Genomic DNA, 23,403 nt, shown 5'->3' with positions numbered 1-23,403 from the left:
GGTTAAGTAACTATTAATACTATTTAACATTAGGTAAAAAAGGCAGGGAAGGGTGGCAAGAAAGAAAGGGCTAGAGGGAACTTAATACACTAATAACAAAAAGTTTGTTCTATAAGGCACGAATAATGCGATAGGTTAGTAATCACTAAGGACAAGGGAAATGGCGTAAGGGTATTGCACGATATATTTAAGAGTCCCCTATATAGCCTGGTATTGTGAAGACGTGAGGGCCGAAGGGGAAAACAGATCGGTGGCAAGGGAATATGGGATAGGTTTATTGGAGGGGGGAGGGGTGGAAGATGGGGTCGGGATGGGAGGTGTCTGGTGATAGGTCAGGTTAAATATGAACTAGTCTATGTTTATGTAACTGTCCATTGTCATGTAATTGCTTTTTGTACAGAGAAAGCTGGATTGTGAGCCCTCTATACATATATACAAATTTTCTTTTCCTACCACTGAATAATGATATATGATGTCTTTGTGAGTATTGGAAAAGAAAATAGTCAAGAAGATTCAACTAATGGTATATATACAATGTATAGGGGTATGCTTTATGGACTCGCTTTTGTGTATCTGTGTATTGTTGTGTAATGTTGTATGTTGGTATTTGTTCATGTGTAAATGTTCTTTTTTATATGGAAAAATACAAAATAAAGACTCAATTAAAAAAAAAAAAAACAGTGGTTCCCAACCTTTTTCTCTCCCGTACCCCTTGATTAGGCTTTTCAATATCCACAGCATTTATTTATTTAAATAGCCACAGTCCTTACGAGCGAAGGGTAAGGACACGGTATGCATGTCCTAATATTAAGGAGTAGCAGACGAGTAGTGTGCGTTCAGGAATCGGGTCTCTATGTGTCTGGCCGCTGGTTGTGTGCTGTCTCCGGTAGCGGAGGAATAGTGTGCGGTCAGGAATCGGGTCCCTCTGTGTCTGGCCGCTGGCTGTGTGCTGTCTCCGGTAGCGGAGTAGTGTGCGGTCAGGAATCGGGTCCCTGTGTCTGGCCGCTGGCTGTGTACTGTTTACGGCAGTGGAGTAGTGTGTGGTTAGGAATCGGGTCCCTCTGTGTCTGGCCGCTGGCTGTGTACCGTCTGCAGTAGCGGAGTAGTGTGTGGTTAGGAATCGGGTCCCTCTGTGTCTGGCCGCTGGCTGTGTACAGTCTCCGGTAGCAGAGGAGTAGTGTGCGGTCAGGAATCGGGTCCCTGAGTCTGGCCGCTGGCTGTGTACTGTCTCCGGCAGTGGAGTAGTGTGCGGTCAGGAATCGGGTCCCTGTGTCTGGCCGCTGGCTGTGTACCGTCTGCAGTAGCGGAGTAGTGTGTGGTTAGGAATCGGGTCCCTCTGTGTCTGGCCGCTGGCTGTGTACCGTCTCCGGTAGCGGAGTAGTGTGTGGTTAGGAATCGGGTCCCTCTGTCTGGCTGCGTACTGTCTCCGGTAGCGGAGGAGTAGTGTGCGGTCAGGAATCGGGTCCCTGTGTCTGGCCGCTGGCTGTGTACTGTCTCCGGTAGCGGAGTAGTGTGTGGTTAGGAATCGGGTCCCTCTGTGTCTGGCTGCTGGCTGTGTACCGTCTCCGGTAGCGGAGTAGTGTGTGGTAAGGAATCGGGTCCCTCTGTGTCTGGACGCTGGCTTTGTACAGTCTCTGGGGTTCCCGCTAACTCCTGTAGGATTGATGCCGCTGCTTCCTCCACCCGTGCCAGATGATCACTGATGTCTGAGGGCAGCACAGGTAGCTCCCTGTGGATCACTGGTCAGGCAAAAGCACAAGGAGACACTGATGATGATGCTGCAGACGGAACCGTACGTGACGCAACGTTGTTCATCTCCACGGCAACAGGAAACTTCTTCCACCATTGGGAGAATTCTTCAGCCATTACTAATATTTTCAAGTACCCCCAACCGGTCTGCTGCATACCCTTAGGGGTACACATACAGCAGGTTGGGAAACACTATACTAGAACACTGCAGTATATTATATTAGCACAGTCAATTGCCCATCTGTAATTTGCACCTTTATGGCTTCTTTGTAGTCCAGTTCTGGGTCAGTCGTACCTTCTCGTTAGCATTTATATAATGTTAAAAACAAAGACAAGAACCAAAGAGGGACATTTCACAATTTCTGGAGACCTTTAGCAGGGTCCACATTTATTGGAATGGTAAATAACTTGTGCATAGTAATGACCAATTAGTTTTTTTTTGGTTTATCGAAAAAACAAATGAAGTAATGTGTTACAAACGCAGGCGTACAGTACATGTAGAGAGTGTTTCAGTCACGCAAAACTCAAAAAATGATTGTGTACAAATCTCTAGCACTGTTATAGGCTTAAAATAAGCTGCAGATTTTGTTTTTAAAAATAAGCACCTAAAAACAATTCCAGTGCAAAATTGAAAACTGTTGTTACAAAAATATACACATACAAGGAAAAATACTGCTGTCACAGGAGCCGTGTGTTCCAGAGCCCTTGGGTTACTCAAGCTGGTGATACGGTGGTGGTGGTGGTGGTGGGGGGGGGACCAAATTTAAAAACAGAGCTGCAAATGCCCTTATCAACGGAGGAAACGCTGTGTCGCTTCACTGGAGATCCAGCCGGTTACATATGGCATTGGCGCAGGTTGACAACGATATCAACTTCTGGATTCTCGTCTGATGCCAGAAATGGCCAAGACTGACGCTCAGTCCTCTAAGCCCTTGCCAGGCAAGGGCCTACTGTGTCATTGAACAATCTCAAAGTAGTGCAAAATTGCCAGGATGTGCTGAGGCATAAATATATATCCGGTGTACAGAGCCATTCCAACGATGGACACCAGCATAGAGTCTGAGGTACAAGGGTTAAGAAACTCAACAATGCAAAAGAACAAATGCAGCTAGCATATACATATTGTCATTATAAATCGGACCCATCCTCTACAAACGGATAAGCAGCAATGCCACGGCTGAGGTGCACTTTAGTGACTAATACCTGGAAGTCTAATGGCGGTCAACTGCGTCCCCCCCGCCATGCTGTTACTGCAGATTTCTGCTTGCACCCTCAAATCACTCCTAGGCCACAGACAGAAGTATACGCAGCAACCTACAGGGGAACAGTAGGTTCCACAAACCAGAATACCCTGCTGTTCCAGGCATCTGTGAGCATGGAAAGATAGGCGGGGAGACGTATACCCACAGGAACATCCTCTGTTTGAGATAAATGAAGATGCTGGTCAGGGGCTCCGCTGTAACGGTTGTGCACTACGCTAGGCAGTTGCTATACACTTTATAGTGTGACCCGGGTGTTTAACAGGAAGATACAATTAGCCCTGATGCTTACTGTCCAGTTAACATTCTGCAAGGAGTTATTTGATGAACACTACTTCCCCACGCACCTAATGCTGAATATAAGTCCATTGCTGGTGGCGAACAAATTAGTATGTGCGTCCTGGGTTCGGGCTGCAGTCAGTAGAGAGTGCGCTGTGCCTGTTTAGGATTTTGAAAGTCCAGCAGATAACTTAATTGCTACTGATGGTTCTCACAAAAAAAAAAAAAATACAATAAAATGACCGTCACACACCACATGCTATTGAGGACAAGACCAATACAAAATTGCCTTTATAAAAAATGGCAGCCACAGAAGCCAACAAACGGGTGCAAGGGAAACCTGCATTGCATGTAAGCAGGGTTCTTTTTCCTACTGAACACACATGCTAATACTGTATTACACATTGAATATCTAATGGTCTTTGCCCAGTGTCTGTATTCCCTCCACATACACACTGAGGCCCTTATTCTGGTTCACTCCCAAAGGCAAATTCCTTCTTAGATGGACAAAACCATGTGCACTGCAGGTGGGGCAGATGTAACATGTGCAGAGAGAATGAGATTTGGGTGGGGTTTTAATTCAAAGGGAGATCTATATTTCAGTGTAAAAATAAAGCAGTCAGTATCTTCCCTGCACAGAAACAAAATAACTCACCCAAATCTAATTATCTCTGCACATTTTACATCTGCCCCCTGCAGTGCACATGGTTTTGTCCATTTGAGAAGGAATTTGCCTTGCGTGTGAACCAGAATAAGGGCCTAAGTTGGATGTTATCATGCCAAATAATGTTTGTTGGATAGTAAGAGGTTATCTGGAGCTACCTGTTTGTAACCCACATGATCAAATGGAGAACAGAAACCCCCTGGTGAGAACATGACAGTGCTGCCCTGATATACAGTACTAGTTATAAGCCTGTCAAAATGACGGTTTCTGCAATGTACTTTCACATGTGACAATGTTTAGCCCACAAAATCTCCACCCCAGTCCCTAATTGCCTACCCTCCTTGAATGGCTGGGAGGGTCCCAGAAATCGGGTCAACCTCATGACCACCCAGAAAGGGGAGCAACCCTCGGCAGGGGGGTTTGTGGGTTAAATGATGCGATCATTTTAGCCCCACCGCAATATCGGAATTGCATAGCGGGGGCATGGTTCAAATGCCATGCTTGCAGGCCACGCCCCCAGGTATGTCACCCCTCCTGTGGCTAAGCCCCCACCCCATGCCTTACTGAGCTGGCTGCCAGAAAGTAGGCAAACATTTCCTACCTCCAATCTCTGTCTTCGCCGCTCTCTCCGTCCATAGCCAGCAAGTGTGAAACATATCATTTTGGCTTTACTTTCTGTTAAGACGTAATATGATTCATTGAGTGGCCTCTAGTGGTCACTGGTGATACTTCACCTCAAAAAGGTGAGGATTAAAGGTGCTCACACATTAGAACGATTTTTGTCCAATTTGGCGATTTTCGTTACATCGGCCGATGTCGGTCCGATGCGCGCTCCCGTGGATCTTTTGCTAAATCTTCTCTGATCTTACGTGCTGCATGAAAGATCAGAAGATTTAACAAAAGATCCATAGGAACGCACACGGGATCTTAAGAAAAATCTTTGGTAAAGATCTGCGCTGGCCTGAAATCTTCTGTCCAGGACGGGCAAAAGATTTGAAGGCTAATTTATGCGCACATCTTATGATCGCAGATCTTTCTAGTGTGTGGGCACTTATATATAGTCCGCAATAAATTGATCTGCTGTGCATTAGATCTATGGGTGACATTTTATTCCTTGCACATCATCATAAAATCTAACAAACACAGAGAGAGAACTTCTGTAGCAGGGGGGATGGGGTTGACCCAATTTAGGTAGACATGAAACGGAAGGTTGTCAGACCTTAGGTTGACACCTGAAATAGATCGACGTGGGTACGGACGACATGATCGGAAGGTCAACACAAGCATTAAGTCAGCAATGGGAAGGTTGACCGTCAAAAGTTTGACATGACTTTCACAGTTGTTGTCCCGAATGTCGACACAGTCGACATTGACACAGTGTACGTGTACTGGCTGCGCCCGGCATGCTTTAGGCCAGGCATGTCCAACGTTGGCCCTCCAGATGTCGTGAAACTACACATCCCAGCATGCTTTGCAATAGTTTTAGCATTCTCTAACAGCAAAACTGTGGCAAAGCATGCTGGGATGTGTAGTTTCACAACATCTAGAGGGCCAACGTTGGACATGCCTGCTTTAGGCACTATGTTATTCTCCCACCATGCCATAGTGGATGGAAAGAAATGAAATAGACGCATGTCGGCTCAAAGATCAAAAACAAAACTAATGTCGACCTTTAGCGGTTGACTCAAGGCATGTCTACCTTGATAGGGTTGACGTAATGACTGTAGCAGGGTTGCTAGACAAGACTTGGCCTAGTTCCGTCAGCAGAATTAGCCTGCGACTAACACAGATTACAGTACTGCAGTGACGTTTCCCTAACGACTTAGTTAATGATTAAACAGTACAACATAGTCTCCACATGTATTACCAATGGGCACAATTGTAGGGAACGTTAAACTTCCCAGAACAGCAAATCCATTATGTCATAAACTAAACATTCAGCAGGCCGGTCTCTTATCACACAAGCCAATCACATGCGCAGGTAACGTCAGGCTTTCAGATTTCCAATTCTCAACTCCTTGGAAGTTTCAACACAGAAGGAACCTAACCTGCTCTTAAAAGGCCCCCTTACATTTGTCCGACTTGTCATAACGACAAGTCGGACCTGAATGTCCCAGCAGCTCCCCGGGAGGAATCACATGCGATGGTACTTCATCTGCCAAGTTTTGCATGTGATAAATCGCATGCGATTTATCACATGCAACTCCCGGGAAGCTGCAGAGACAATGGGAGCGGGGGCGCAGGGAGCCGGGCAAGAAGCCGCTGGGCAGGGACGCGCAGAGTACCAGGGAGCCGGGCAGGAGAAGACGATGCAGCAGCAGCGCGAGTGGCAGGAGCAGAAGAGCACTTCCAAAAAAAAGAAAAAAGCCCATACAAACGCTCAGGAAGCCATTGATTGGCTGAGACCTCTCTCAGCCAATGAGCAATTGGCTGAGAGAGGTCTCAGACAATCGCTGATTGGCTGAGAGGTCTCCCCCAATAAATGGCTTCCTATGCGTTTGTAATATATGGGCTTTTTTTTTTTTGGAAGTGCTCTGCTGCTGCCCTAGCCACTTGTGCTGCTGCAGCGTCTTCTCCTGCCCGGCTCCCTGATACTCTGCATCGCCCCACCTGCTGGCAGCGGGTTCCTCCTGTGCCCGGCTCTGGTAGGTCCCCCGTCGCGGGGGAGCACATAAGATTTAGCAAATCTTACGTGCAGCCCGTCCGACCTCCCGACTCCGATGCGCACGGGGCCGCGCATCGGGTCAGAGGGGATGTCTCCATATGCGATTTGGGACGATTTCACGTCCCGATTCATCAGAATCTGGCAAAATCGTGCCCAAATCGCATAATGTAAGGGGGCCTTAAGGGTGAATTTTGGAATATTTGGGTTATTTGTACTAAACTTCAGCTTTTGAAAGCAGACACTATTTCAGTGTTTTGCCTGCAGAAATAGAGGCGTTTTTAGTCTTTCAACATTAAAAAGCAGATTTAAGTTTTTGTTGGCAAAATGCTGACAGTGGGGGCCTTTGAAAAGCAATCTTTTAGTAGATATACCGGTACTTATGTAGTATCTGGGCGTCCGATTAAGAAATCGGGTCGGATCGGTAGCATCGCATGCGACCAAATGGTACTTGTGTACAATCACGGCTCCCACGATATCCATCGCATAGTAAAAAAATTGCATTGCATGCGATTTTTAACAGAAATGCATCCAAATGCATTGAAATTAGTATCAAACATGTTCAATGGCCCCCAAATGTCATTTGAGGCTGTACCACCCCCACTATCAACGCAAACCCGAAGCGTGGCGAGTGCAGCGAGCCCGCGAGGGGCGGCGGTACGCGTCCTACGACCTTTTCATACCCCCACTATCCACGTCGGCGTGGAGTTGAGAATAGAAAGTGTGGCGAGCGCAACGAGCCAGAAGCGTGGCGAGCGCAGCGATCCCCGCGAGGGGACACTGATACCTTCACAGGTATACGCGTCCCCTCGCTGCGCTCGCCACACTTTCTATTCTCCACGCCGACGTGGATAGTGGGGGTATGAAAAGGCCGCCCCTCGCGAGCTCGCCACAGTAACCAGCCAGCGCACCTGACCATTACCCCAGTAACTCCTATACATCAGTGTCTGTCTGATCTCAGACCATACATACAGATCTTATCCACAACACAGTAACCAGCCAGCGCACCTGACCATTACCACAGTAACTCCTATCCATCAGTGTCTGTCTGATCTAAGACCATACATACAGATCTTATCCGCACCACAGTAACCAGTCAGCGCACCTGACCATTACCCCAGTAACGCCTATCCATCAGCGTCTGTCTGATCTCAGACCATACATACAGATCTTATCCACACCACAGTAACCAGCCAGCGCACCTGACCATTACCCCAGTAACTCCTATCCATCAGTGTCTGTCTGATCTCAGACCATACATACAGATCTCATCCACACCACAGTAACCAGCCAGCGCACCTGACCATTACCCCAGTAACTCCTATCCATCAGTGTCTGTCTGTCCTCAGACCATACATACAGATCTCATCCACACCACAGTAACCAGCCAGCGCACCTGACCATTACCCCAGTAACTCCTATCCATCAGCGTCTGTCTGATCTCAGACCATACATACAGATCTTATCCACAACACAGTAACCAGCCAGCGCACCTGACCATTACCCCAGTAACGCCTATCCATCAGCGTCTGTCTGATCTCAGACCATACATACAGATCTTATCCACACCACAGTAACCAGCCAGCGCACCTGACCATTACCCCAGTAACTCCTATCCATCAGCGTCTGTCTGATCTCAGACCATACATACAGATCTCATCCACACCACAGTAACCAGCCAGCGCACCTGACTATTACCCCAGTAACTCCTATCCATCAGTGTCTGTCTGATCTCAGACCATACATACAGATCTCATCCACACCACAGTAACCAGCCAGCGCACCTGACCATTACCCCAGTAACTCCTATCCATCAGTGTCTGTCTGATCTCAGACCATACAGACAGATCTTATCCGCACCACAGTAACCAGCCAGCGCACCTGACCATTACCCCAGTAACTCCTATCCATCAGCGTCTGTCTGATCTCAGACCATACATACAGATCTTATCCACACCACAGTAACCAGCCAGCGCACCTGACCATTACCCCAGTAACTCCTATCCATCAGTGTCTGTCTGATCTCAGACCATACATACAGATCTTATCCGCACCACAGTAACCAGCCAGCGCACCTGACCATTACCCCAGTAACTCCTATCCATCAGTGTCTGTCTGATCTCAGACCATACATACAGATCTTATCCACATCACAGTAACCAGCCAGCGCACCTGACCATTACCCCAGTAACTCCTATCCATCAGCGTCTGTCTGATCTCATCCACACCACAGTAACCAGCCAGCGCACCTGACCATTACCCCAGTAACTCCTATCCATCAGTGTCTGTCTGATCTCAGACCATACATACAGATCTTATCCACATCACAGTAACCAGCCAGCGCACCTGACCATTACCCCAGTAACTCCTATCAATCAGTGTCTGTCTGATCTCAGACCATACATACAGATCTCATCCACACCACAGTAACCAGCCAGCGCACCTGACCATTACCCCAGTATTTCCTATACATCAGTGTCTGTCTGATCTCAGACCATACATACAGATCTTATCCACACCACAGTAACCAGCCAGCGCACCTGACCATTACCCCAGTAACTCCTATCCATCAGTGTCTGTCTGATCTCAGACCATACATACAGATCTCATCCACACCACAGTAACCAGCCAGCGCACCTGACCATTACCCCAGTAACTCCTATCCATCAGTGTCTGTCTGATCTCAGACCATACATACAGATCTCATCCACATCACAGTAACCAGCCAGCGCACCTGACCATTACCCCAGTAACTCCTATCCATCAGTGTCTGTCTGATCTCAGACCATACATACAGATCTCATCCACACCACAGTAACCAGCCAGCGCACCTGACCATTACCCCAGTAACTCCTATCCATCAGTGTCTGATCTCAGACCATACATACAGATCTCATCCACACCACAGTAACCAGCCAGCGCACCTGACCATTACCCCAGTAACTCCTATCCATCAGTGTCTGTCTGATCTCAGACCATACATACAGATCTCATCCACAGCACAGTAACCAGCCAGCGCACCTGACCATTACCCCAGTAACTCCTATCCATCAGTGTCTGTCTGATCTCATCCACATCACAGTAACCAGCCAGCGCACCTGACCATTACCCCAGTAACTCCTATCCATCAGTGTCTGTCTGATCTCAGACCATACATACAGATCTCATCCACACCACAGTAACCAGCCAGCGCACCTGACCATTACCCCAGTAACTCCTATCCATCAGTGTCTGTCTGATCTCAGACCATACATACAGATCTCATCCACACCACAGTAACCAGCCAGCGCACCTGACCATTACCCCAGTAACTCCTATCCATCAGTGTCTGTCTGATCTCATCCACACCACAGTAACCAGCCAGCGCACCTGACCATTACCCCAGTAACTCCTATCCATCAGTGTCTGTCTGATCTCAGACCATACATACAGATCTCATCCACACCACAGTAACCAGCCAGCGCACCTGACCATTACCCCAGTAACTCCTATCCATCAGTGTCTGTCTGATCTCAGACCATACATACAGATCTCATCCACACCACAGTAACCAGCCAGCGCACCTGACCATTACCCCAGTAACTCCTATCCATCAGTGTCTGTCTGATCTCAGACCATACATACAGATCTCATCCACACCACAGTAACCAGCCAGCGCACCTGACCATTACCCCAGTAACTCCTATCCATCAGTGTCTGTCTGATCTCAGACCATACATACAGATCTCATCCACACCACAGTAACCAGCCAGCGCACCTGACCATTACCCCAGTAACTCCTATCCATCAGTGTCTGTCTGATCTCAGACCATACATACAGATCTCATCCACACCACAGTAACCAGCCAGCGCACCTGACCATTACCCCAGTAACTCCTATCCATCAGTGTCTGTCTGATCTCAGACCATACATACAGATCTCATCCACATCACAGTAACCAGCCAGCGCACCTGACCATTACCCCAGTAACTCCTATCCATCAGTGTCTGTCTGATCTCAGACCATACATACAGATCTCATCCACACCACAGTAACCGGCCAGCGCACCTGACCATTACCCCAGTAACTCCTATCCATCAGTGTCTGTCTGATCTCATCCACACCACAGTAACCGGCCAGCGCACCTGACCATTACCCCAGTAACTCCTATCCATCAGTGTCTGTCTGATCTCAGACCATACATACAGATCTTATCCACACCACAGTAACCAGCCAGCGCACCTGACCATTACCCCAGTAACTCCTATACATCAGTGTCTGTCTGATCTCAGACGATACATACAGATCTTATCCACACCACAGTAACCAGCCAGCGCACCTGACCATTACCCCAGTAACTCCTATACATCAGTGTCTGTCTGATCTCAGACCATACATACAGATCTCATCCACACCACAGTAACCAGCCAGCGCACCTGACCATTACCCCAGTAACTCCTATACATCAGTGTCTGTCTGATCTCAGACCATACATACAGATCTCATCCACACCACAGTAACCAGCCAGCGCACCTGACCATTACCCCAGTAACTCCTATCCATCAGTGTCTGTCTGATCTCAGACCATACATACAGATCTCATCCACACCACAGTAACCAGCCAGCGCACCTGACCATTACCCCAGTAACTCCTATCCATCAGTGTCTGTCTGATCTCAGACCATACATACAGATCTCATCCACACCACAGTAACCAGCCAGCGCACCTGACCATTACCCCAGTAACTCCTATCCATCAGTGTCTGTCTGATCTCAGACCATACATACAGATCTCATCCACACCACAGTAACCAGCCAGCGCACCTGACCATTACCCCAGTAACTCCTATCCATCAGTGTCTGTATGATCTCAGACCATACATACAGATCTCATCCACACCACAGTAACCAGCCAGCGCACCTGACCATTACCCCAGTAACTCCTATACATCAGTGTCTGTCTGATCTCAGACCATACATACAGATCTTATCCCCACCACAGTAACCAGCCAGCGCACCTGACCATTACCCCAGTAACTCCTATCCATCAGTGTCTGTCTGATCTCAGACCATACATACAGATCTTATCCACACCACAGTAACCAGCCAGCGCACCTGACCATTACCCCAGTAACTCCTATACATCAGTGTCTGTCTGTCCTCAGACCATACATACAGATCTCATCCACACCACAGTAACCAGCCAGCGCACCTGACCATTACCCCAGTAACTCCTATCCATCAGTGTCTGTCTGATCTCAGACCATACATACAGATCTTATCCACATCACAGTAACCAGCCAGCGCACCTGACCATTACCCCAGTAACTCCTATCCATCAGTGTCTGTCTGATCTCAGACCATACATACAGATCTCATCCACACCACAGTAACCAGCCGGCGCACCTGACCATTACCCCAGTAACTCCTATCCATCAGTGTCTGTCTGATCTCAGACCATACATACAGATCTTATCCCCACCACAGTAACCAGCCAGCGCACCTGACCATTACCCCAGTAACTCCTATCCATCAGTGTCTGTCTGATCTCAGACCATACATACAGATCTCATCCACACCACAGTAACCAGCCAGCGCACCTGACCATTACCCCAGTAACTCCTATCCATCAGTGTCTGTCCGATCTCAGACCATACATACAGATCTTATCCACACCACAGTAACCAGCCAGCGCTCCTGACCATTACCCCAGTAACTCCTATCCATCAGTGTCTGTCTGATCTCAGACCATACATACAGATCTCATCCACACCACAGTAACCAGCCAGCGCACCTGACCATTACCCCAGTAACTCCTATCCATCAGTGTCTGTCTGATCTCAGACCATACATACAGATCTCATCCACACCACAGTAACCAGCCAGCGCACCTGACCATTACCCCAGTAACTCCTATCCATCAGTGTCTGTCTGATCTCAGACCATACATACAGATCTCATCCACACCACAGTAACCAGCCAGCGCACCTGACCATTACCCCAGTAACTCCTATCCATCAGTGTCTGTCTGATCTCAGACCATACATACAGATCTCATCCACATCACAGTAACCAGCCAGCGCACCTGACCATTACCCCAGTAACTCCTATCCATCAGTGTCTGTCTGATCTCAGCCCATACATACAGATCTCATCCACACCACAGTAACCAGCCAGCGCACCTGACCATTACCCCAGTAACTCCTATCCATCAGTGTCTGTCTGATCTCAGACCATACATACAGATCTCATCCACACCACAGTAACCAGCCAGCGCACCTGACCATTACCCCAGTAACTCCTATCCATCAGTGTCTGTCTGATCTCAGACCATACATACAGATCTCATCCACATCACAGTAACCAGCCAGCGCACCTGACCATTACCCCAGTAACTCCTATCCATCAGTGTCTGTCTGATCTCAGACCATACATACAGATCTCATCCACATCACAGTAACCAGCCAGCGCACCTGACCATTACCCCAGTAACTCCTATACATCAGTGTCTGTCTGATCTCAGACCATACATACAGATCTTATCCCCACCACAGTAACCAGCCAGCGCACCTGACCATTACCCCAGTAACTCCTATCCATCAGTGTCTGTCTGATCTCAGACCATACATACAGATCTTATCCACACCACAGTAACCAGCCAGCGCACCTGACCATTACCCCAGTAACTCCTATACATCAGTGTCTGTCTGTCCTCAGACCATACATACAGATCTCATCCACACCACAGTAACCAGCCAGCGCACCTGACCATTACCCCAGTAACTCCTATCCATCAGTGTCTGTCTGATCTCAGACCATACATACAGATCTTATCCACATCACAGTAACCAGCCAGCGCACCTGACCATTACCCCAGTAACTCCTATCCATCAGTGTCTGTCTGATCTCAGACCATACATACAGATCTCATCCACACCACAGTAACCAGCCAGCGCACCTGACCATTACCCCAGTAACTCCTATCCATCAGTGTCTGTCCGATCTCAGACCATACATACAGATCTTATCCACACCACAGTAACCAGCCAGCGCTCCTGACCATTACCCCAGTAACTCCTATACATCAGTGTCTGTCTGATCTCAGACCATACATACAGATCTCATCCACACCACAGTAACCAGCCAGCGCACCTGACCATTACCCCAGTAACTCCTATACATCAGTGTCTGTCTGATCTCAGACCATACATACAGATCTCATCCACACCACAGTAACCAGCCGGCGCACCTGACCATTACCCCAGTAACTCCTATCCATCAGTGTCTGTCTGATCTCAGACCATACATACAGATCTCATCCACACCACAGTAACCAGCCAGCGCACCTGACCATTACCCCAGTAACTCCTATCCATCAGTGTCTGTCTGATCTCAGACCATACATACAGATCTCATCCACACCACAGTAACCAGCCAGCGCACCTGACCATTACCCCAGTAACTCCTATCCATCAGTGTCTGTCTGATCTCAGACCATACATACAGATCTCATCCACAGCACAGTAACCAGCCAGCGCACCTGACCATTACCCCAGTAACTCCTATCCATCAGTGTCTGTCTGATCTCATCCACACCACAGTAACCAGCCAGCGCACCTGACCATTACCCCAGTAACTCCTATCCATCAGCGTCTGTCTGATCTCAGACCATACATACAGATCTTATCCACACCACAGTAACCAGCCAGCGCACCTGACCATTACCCCAGTAACTCCTATCCATCAGTGTCTGTCTGATCTCAGCCCATACATACAGATCTTATCCACACCACAGTAACCAGCCAGCGCTCCTGACCATTACCCCAGTAACTCCTATCCATCAGTGTCTGTCTGATCTCAGACCATACATACATACAGATCTTATCCACACCACAGTAACCAGCCAGCGCACCTGACCATTACCCCAGTAACTCCTATCCATCAGTGTCTGTCTGATCTCAGACCATACATACAGATCTTATCCACACCACAGTAACCAGCCAGCGCACCTGACCATTACCCCAGTAACTCCTATCCATCAGTGTCTGTCTGATCTCATACCATACATACAGATCTCATCCACACCACAGTAACCAGCCAGCGCACCTGACCATTACCCCAGTAACTCCTATCAATCAGTGTCTGTCTGATCTCAGACCATACATACAGATCTTATCCACACCACAGTAACCAGCCAGCGCACCTGACCATTACCCCAGTAACTCCTATCCATCAGTGTCTGTGATCTCAGACCATACATACAGATCTTATCCACACCACAGTAACCAGCCAGCGCACCTGACCATTACCCCAGTAACTCCTATCCATCAGCGTCTGTCTGATCTCATCCACACCACAGTAACCAGCCAGCGCACCTGACCATTACCCCAGTAACTCCTATCCATCAGTGTCTGTCTGATCTCAGACCATACATACAGATCTCATCCACACCACAGTAACCAGCCAGCGCACCTGACCATTACCCCAGTAACTCCTATCCATCAGTGTCTGTCTGATCTCAGACCATACATACAGATCTCATCCCCATCACAGTAACCAGCCAGCGCACCTGACTATTACCCCAGTAACTCCTATCCATCAGTGTCTGTCTGATCTCAGACCATACATACAGATCTTATCCACACCACAGTAACCAGCCAGCGCACCTGACCATTACCCCAGTAACTCCTATACATCAGTATCTGTCTGATCTCAGACCATACATACAGATCTTATCCACACCACAGTAACCAGCCAGCGCACCCGACCATTACCCCAGTAACTCCTATACATCAGTATCTGTCTGATCTCAGACCATACATACAGATCTTATCCACACCACAGTAACCAGCCAGCGCACCCGACCATTACCCCAGTAACTCCTATCCATCAGTGTCTGTCTGATCTCAGACCATACATACAGATCTCATCCACACCACAGTAACCAGCCAGCGCACCTGACCATTACCCCAGTAACTCCTATCCATCAGTGTCTGATCTCAGACCATACATACAGATCTCATCCACACCACAGTAACCAGCCAGCGCACCTGACCATTACCCCAGTAACTCCTATCCATCAGTGTCTGTCTGATCTCAGACCATACATACAGATCTCATCCACACCACAGTAACCAGCCAGCGCACCTGACCATTACCCCAGTAACTCCTATCCATCAGTGTCTGTCTGATCTCAGACCATACATACAGATCTCATCCACACCACAGTAACCAGCCAGCGCACCTGACCATTACCCCAGTAACTCCTATACATCAGTGTCTGTCTGATCTCAGACCATACATACAGATCTCATCCACACCACAGTAACCAGCCAGCGCACCTGACCATTACCCCAGTAACTCCTATCCATCAGTGTCTGTCTGATCTCAGACCATACATACAGATCTCATCCACACCACAGTAACCAGCCAGCGCACCTGACCATTACCTCAGTAACTCCTATCCATCAGTGTCTGTCTGATCTCAGACCATACATACAGATCTCATCCACACCACAGTAACCAGCCGGCGCACCTGACCATTACCCCAGTAACTCCTATCCATCAGTGTCTGTCTGATCTCAGACCATACATACAGATCTTATCCACATCACAGTAACCAGCCAGCGCACCTGACCATTACCCCAGTAACTCCTATCCATCAGTGTCTGTCTGATCTCAGACCATACATACAGATCTCATCCACACCACAGTAACCAGCCAGCGCACCTGACCATTACCCCAGTAACTCCTATACATCAGTGTCTGTCTGTCCTCAGACCATACATACAGATCTCATCCACACCACAGTAACCAGCCAGCGCACCTGACCATTACCCCAGTAACTCCTATCCATCAGTGTCTGTCTGATCTCAGACCATACATACAGATCTTATCCACACCACAGTAACCAGCCAGCGCACCTGACCATTACCCCAGTAACTCCTATCCATCAGTGTCTGTCTGATCTCAGACCATACATACAGATCTCATCCACACCACAGTAACCAGCCAGCGCACCTGACCATTACCCCAGTAACTCCTATCCATCAGTGTCTGTCTGATCTCAGACCATACATACAGATCTCATCCACACCACAGTAACCAGCCAGCGCACCTGACCATTACCCCAGTAACTCCTATCCATCAGTGTCTGATCTCAGACCATACATACAGATCTCATCCACACCACAGTAACCAGCCAGCGCACCTGACCATTACCCCAGTAACTCCTATCCATCAGTGTCTGTCTGATCTCAGACCAGACATACAGATCTCATCCACACCACAGTAACCAGCCAGCGCACCTGACCATTACCCCAGTAACTCCTATCAATCAGTGTCTGTCTGATCTCAGACCATACATACAGATCTCATCCACACCACAGTAACCAGCCAGCGCACCTGACCATTACCCCAGTAACTCCTATCCATCAGTGTCTGTCTGATCTCAGACCATACATACAGATCTCATCCACACCACAGTAACCAGCCAGCGCACCTGACCATTACCCCAGTAACTCCTATACATCAGTGTCTGTCTGTCCTCAGACCATACATACAGATCTCATCCACACCACAGTAACCAGCCAGCGCACCTGACCATTACCCCAGTAACTCCTATCCATCAGTGTCTGTCTGATCTCAGACCATACATACAGATCTCATCCACACCACAGTAACCAGCCAGCGCACCTGACCATTACCCCAGTAACTCCTATCCATCAGTGTCTGTCTGATCTCAGACCACACATACAGATCTTATCCACACCACAGTAACCAGCCAGCGCACCTGACCATTACCCCAGTAACTACTATCCATCAGTGTCTGTCTGATCTCAGACCATACATACAGATCTTATCCACACCACAGTAACCAGCCAGCGCACCTGACCATTACCCCAGTAACTCCTATCCATCAGTGTCTGATCTCAGACCATACATACAGATCTCATCCACACCACAGTAACCAGCCAGCGCACCTGACCATTACCCCAGTAACTCCTATCCATCAGTGTCTGTCTGATCTCAGACCATACATACAGATCTCATCCCCATCACAGTAACCAGCCAGCGCACCTGACCATTACCCCAGTAACTCCTATCCATCAGTGTCTGTCTGATCTCAGACCATACATACAGATCTTATCCACACCACAGTAACCAGCCAGCGCACCTGACCATTACCCCAGTAACTCCTATCCATCAGTGTCTGTCTGTCCTCAGACCATACATACAGATCTCATCCACACCACAGTAACCAGCCAGCGCACCTGACCATTACCCCAGTAACTCCTATCCATCAGTGTCTGTCTGATCTCAGACCATACATACAGATCTCATCCACACCACAGTAACCAGCCAGCGCACCTGACCATTACCCCAGTAACTCCTATCCATCAGTGTCTGTCTGATCTCAGACCATACATACAGATCTCATCCACACCACAGTAACCAGCCAGCGCACCTGACCATTACCCCAGTAACTCCTATCCATCAGTGTCTGTCTGATCTCAGCCCATACATACAGATCTCATCCACACCACAGTAACCAGCCAGCGCACCTGACCATTACCCCAGTAACTCCTATCCATCAGTGTCTGTCTGATCTCAGACCATACATACAGATCTCATCCACATCACAGTAACCAGCCAGCGCACCTGACCGTTACCCCAGTAACTCCTATCCATCAGTGTCTGTCTGATCTCAGACCATACATACAGATCTTATCCACACCACAGTAACCAGCCAGCGCACCTGACCATTACCCCAGTAACTCCTATCCATCAGTGTCTGATCTCAGACCATACATACAGATCTCATCCACATCACAGTAACCAGCCAGCGCACCTGACCATTACCCCAGTAACTCCTATCCATCAGTGTCTGTCTGATCTCAGACCATACATACAGATCTCATCCACACCACAGTAACCAGCCAGCGCACCTGACCATTACCCCAGTAACTCCTATCCATCAGTGTCTGTCTGATCTCAGCCCATACATACAGATCTTATCCACACCACAGTAACCAGCCAGCGCACCTGACCATTACCCCAGTAACTCCTATCCATCAGTGTCTGTCTGATCTCAGACCATACATACAGATCTCATCCACACCACAGTAACCAGCCAGCGCACCTGACCATTACCCCAGTAACTCCTATACATCAGTGTCTGTCTGATCTCAGACCATACATACAGATCTTATCCACACCACAGTAACCAGCCAGCGCACCTGACCATTACCCCAGTAACTCCTATCCATCAGTGTCTGTCTGATCTCAGACCATACATACAGATCTCATCCACATCACAGTAACCAGCCAGCGCACCTGACCATTACCCCAGTAACTCCTATCCATCAGTGTCTGTCTGATCTCATCCACACCACAGTAACCAGCCAGCGCACCTGACCATTACCCCAGTAACTCCTATCCATCAGTGTCTGTCTGATCTCAGACCATACATACAGATCTCATCCACACCACAGTAACCAGCCAGCGCACCTGACCATTACCCCAGTAACTCCTATCCATCAGTGTCTGTCTGATCTCAGACGATACATACAGATCTCATCCACACCACAGTAACCAGCCAGCGCACCTGACCATTACCCCAGTAACTCCTATCAATCAGTGTCTGTCTGATCTCAGCCCACAAAGGAGCAGTGAGGAAATCAGCGTATTGTGGAAGTCTAATAGCCAGAACCGTGCGCATGAGTAATAGGTCTGAACTAGGATTTATAATACTGATCTATAAAGAGAGAACAGTAACTACAAAGACGTAACAAGTGGTGAAAATTTGGAGGATTAATGGGGTTTACATATAAAAAGTGGGAACCTCATCCCCACTACATCACTTACCCAAAAATCTTACTTATGTACCCCCACTTGGAGGTACCCCCACTTGGATACATTCTCTATGTAGCAAGAACCCAGCACTAGGGATGTCCATTGCCATCATTGGCAATAGTGGAACTCACCATCGATGGATACATACTATGCAATGGGTGACCATCGAATGGTTTTACCCATCGTTGGTCATCCATTTTTGTTTACCGATTGGCCTGTGGGCCAAACAGAACATGTGGGTGGGTCTTCATGGGAGTCAGAGGCGGAGCTATACTCTGTCCCTGGGGGAGAAAAAAAACTATATAAACTACTTACTAGGTTATGCTTGCAAATCGATGTAGGGAAACCATCTGGTCCCCCATCAATTGCAAAACTATTATACATCAACCATTAACAGTCAATTATTATGTATTATCGATGGTTATCGATATTCGGCAGTCAGGAAGCAGCCTGGACCATTTTGACATCTCCTGTTATACTCCTGTGATATAAGGGGCCCCATTTATCAGCAGAGACCACCACCAGTGGCACATTCCTTTTAGCGATACAATGAAAATACAGGCGGTATACAGCATTACTTACCTCTCCGGTGAAGTCCAGCGCTGTCTCCCCCCTCAGCAGTATCCCCTAATGCTGCCAGTGATGGGCTGCAGAATCATGCATGTTGTCCAATCTGCTGATGTGCATGACTCCGTAACTGAAGCTGGAAAGGTGCCCATTGGCAGCAATGGGAACAGCATTGCTCTCGCCATTTATACAGTGGTACAGAGTTCTGAAGGAATTCTGTATTAAAAATGGGGCCTACATATCATACACTACATTAACCCCTTCAGTGGCAATCCCGAGAATTTTCCAGGCTGTGCCTCAATGTCCAGTCTGGCAAGCCCAGAAAATTCTCGGGATTGCCAGTGTTTAGAGCCAGGCATTGCTGCTGAGTTCAATCACTGAACTCAGGCAGCTTCTGCACTGCCCGGCTCCCTCCCCTCTGCTGCGCCTCCTCCTCCCTCCAGGCTTTTCTATTGAAGTCCCAAGCCGGTGGTACTTATATGTTAGTTGGGTGCCCACTATAGTTAGTACGCTCATACCCCCACTATCCATGATTTTATATAGTGTGGTGAGCGCAGCGAGCCCCGGGAGGGGATGCGTAAAACTAAGCAAATAGCTTAGTGGGCACCAAACTAACATAAGTACCAAGCCGGCTGCCGGAGACAGGGAATCGGGGTGCAGGTCCGGGCAGTGGCTGATTGACAGTTCAGCGGCGCTGCCCGGACCCAGGGAGGCAGAGGTGTTTTTTTTTTTATAGGAGCACTCCCCATAAAAAAAAACACTCACCCAGTGGGGAGCGCTCCCCCCAAAAAACCCACACTGAAGGTGTTAAAGAACCAAACAGCACTGAAGATTATGGCAGAAGTCACAGTTATAATAACCTATTAGACAGAGAGTAAAAAGGTTGCACAGTTTTCAAAATACAGGTGTGTCCGTACCCGTGTATGGGTCATTGGGTCGACATGCATTGGTTTGACCACTGAAGGACGACACATGAAATAAGTCGACAAGGCTAAGGTAGACACAAGCATTAGGTTGACAGTCAAAAGGTGGACATGAGTTTCTCATGCTTTAGGACATGTACACCGGCTAAGTGTACAGCTGCCCTCGCCATGCTTCGGGCACACTATTTTATTCTCCCTCCGCGCCATTGTGTATGGTAGGACATGAATTACCGCCTGCAGGCACAGAAAAAAAAAAATCTCATCTCGACCTTTTGACCTAATGCTTGTTGACCTTCCAACCCTGTCGACCTTTCAACCCTGTCGACCTGCACCATGTTGCTCCAATGACCGTGTCCCTCTTACCTAGCCTAGTCATGATTGTGAACACATCATGCATACGCTCGCACCCACGCTCCATAGGTATAGCATAGGCTGCAGCCTAGCAGGGCTTGGAGTTTCCTCAGTGCGCATGTCCGTGCGTATGCACTGCGGCAGCACCGAGAGGGGACAGATCTGTACAATTACTGGTATGGGTGGGATAGACTTTGTCGGTATTCATATTAAAAAAATAATATGAAAGGACATTGTGTGTCAAATGAACTGGATCTTAAATGCTAAATAAGGTTTTAGTAAGTGGCAAAAGTTTTCCCAACGACTAACTTAATTTTACGTAATATCTAATAGGACAGAACACATCAATCTCTGCAAAGTGCACATTACTGGCTACAGGTAACACTGCACCTGCAAACAATGCCAGGTAACACTACCAGCACACAACTACTGGGCAGGGTAGTGGGGGTACATACAATCACTGGACACTGCGCCCCCTTATACATACAATCACTGGACACTGCGCCCCCTTATACATACAATCACTGGACACTGCGCCCCCTTATTGCTGCCTCTGCAGCCCTCCTGCAAGCAATTCCTGGGACAGCATTAGAGGAAAGGGCTGGATAAAGGGGAGCTGAATGGGAATGCAGCTAGGTGATAACAATACATAGCAAATGCCGCTTATACATGTGCACACTAGTGACATATACTGCACACAGTCAACTCCCTCATGCTCTATGCCAGGCCCATGAAGGGGGGGGGGATCTCGTGATGATGACGTCACTCCGCTCCCTACAGGTGACACACAGGTGATGTAATACATTGCTGATTGCACAGCCCTTCAGTGTAATACCAATGCCCAGGGTAACCCAGCCTCCCGCTGCCAGCTGCACACACCAGGCCGGGCAGCCGCTACCCCAGAGCTGTACAGCGGTGACCCGGCTGCCGGCCATAGAGCGGGCATGCTGACACATATAGTCCAACACAACAACAGGTAAGGAAGGATACTGAAGACGGTCCTCTCCCAGGGCTCCAGCATGTACAGCGCCGTCACCAGCAGGTACTGGTAGTACAGCCACGACATCTGCTTCCAGGCTCGCCCTAAAGAGCCCTGAACACCGGCCTCACAGGACACCTTCATCCTCCGCGGCGTAGGAACACTAACTGAGAGAGCCGCCGCACCCCGTCTCCGAGCGTAGTGTCAGCCGCACAGAGCGAGGGAGAGGCGTCACGTGACGTCAACCCGGGCCACGCCCACACCGTGCCCGCGAGACACTGACAGCGAGCGGCGTCCGGCACGTGACTAGAGGGTAGTGTGAGACGCCTGGTCACATGACCGCGGGTGTGGCGGCGCCCTGATTATATAGTCAGCCAGCTTTAGCTGCAGGGAATGGATGACTATTGATGTGCTCGCCACCTATAGTTACCATCGATAAGTTTAATGTACACGGTCATCGATGGTAACATACTATGTGAGGGATCACCATCGATGTTCATACCTCATCTTTGTCTGACTGGTCTGTGGGCAAATTATAACAGGGGGACAGGGCTGCTTCACGGGTGTCAGGGGCGGAGCTAGTCTCTGTGTCCCGACACCTTCGGGAAAACAATTCCATATCGTCCATATAACATCGATGTGGAACCTCAATGGTCCGTGACAATCTGTAGTGACCTGTAATGAGGGATTATATCTGTTACGGGTAGACAGCAAACTTTCTGGAAACGGCAGGTGGACCGTGGGGACGTTGCTCATTACAACCATCACTTCCAGCTGGCTAACACACGGCGTAACGCCCCTGACACACTACGCCGCACGCCGTAACGCCCCAGACACACTACGACGCACGCGTAACGCCCCTGACACACTACGACGCACGCCGTAACGCCCCTGACACACTATGCCTCATGCCGTAACGCCCCTGACACACACTATGCCGCACGCCGTAACGCCCCTGACACACTACGCCGCACGCCGTAACGCCCCTGACACACTACGCCGCACGCCGTAACGCCCCTGACACACTATGCCGCACGCCCCTGACACACTACGCCGTACGCCATAACGCCCGAAACACTACGCTGCACGCCGTAACGCCCCTGACACACTACGCTGCACGCCGTAACGCCCCAGA

The 23,403-nt window shown here is 48.8% G+C and overlaps 1 protein-coding gene across 1 annotated transcript; it reads right to left on the bottom strand.

Moving 5' to 3' along the window:
* Positions 1 to 2,096: 2,096 nt before the first annotated feature.
* On the bottom strand, positions 2,097 to 22,524 carry SPTSSA (serine palmitoyltransferase small subunit A). The gene is made up of 2 exons (XM_083167715.1): positions 22,280 to 22,524; positions 2,097 to 2,808 (listed from the first exon to the last, which is right to left on the bottom strand). Exons 1-2 carry the CDS (start codon positions 22,410 to 22,412, stop codon positions 2,705 to 2,707), a joined length of 237 nt encoding a protein of 78 aa, XP_083023841.1. The 5' UTR covers positions 22,413 to 22,524; the 3' UTR covers positions 2,097 to 2,704.
* Between the last annotated feature and the right edge of the window lie 879 nt (positions 22,525 to 23,403).

Source organism: Crinia signifera, chromosome 12 (genome assembly GCF_055691185.1).
Source record: "Crinia signifera chromosome 12, ASM5569118v1, whole genome shotgun sequence".
Lineage (NCBI taxonomy): Eukaryota > Metazoa > Chordata > Amphibia > Anura > Myobatrachidae > Crinia > Crinia signifera.
The sequence above is the reverse complement of the archived record's forward strand: the minus strand, read 5'-3'. Positions and strand labels throughout refer to the sequence as shown.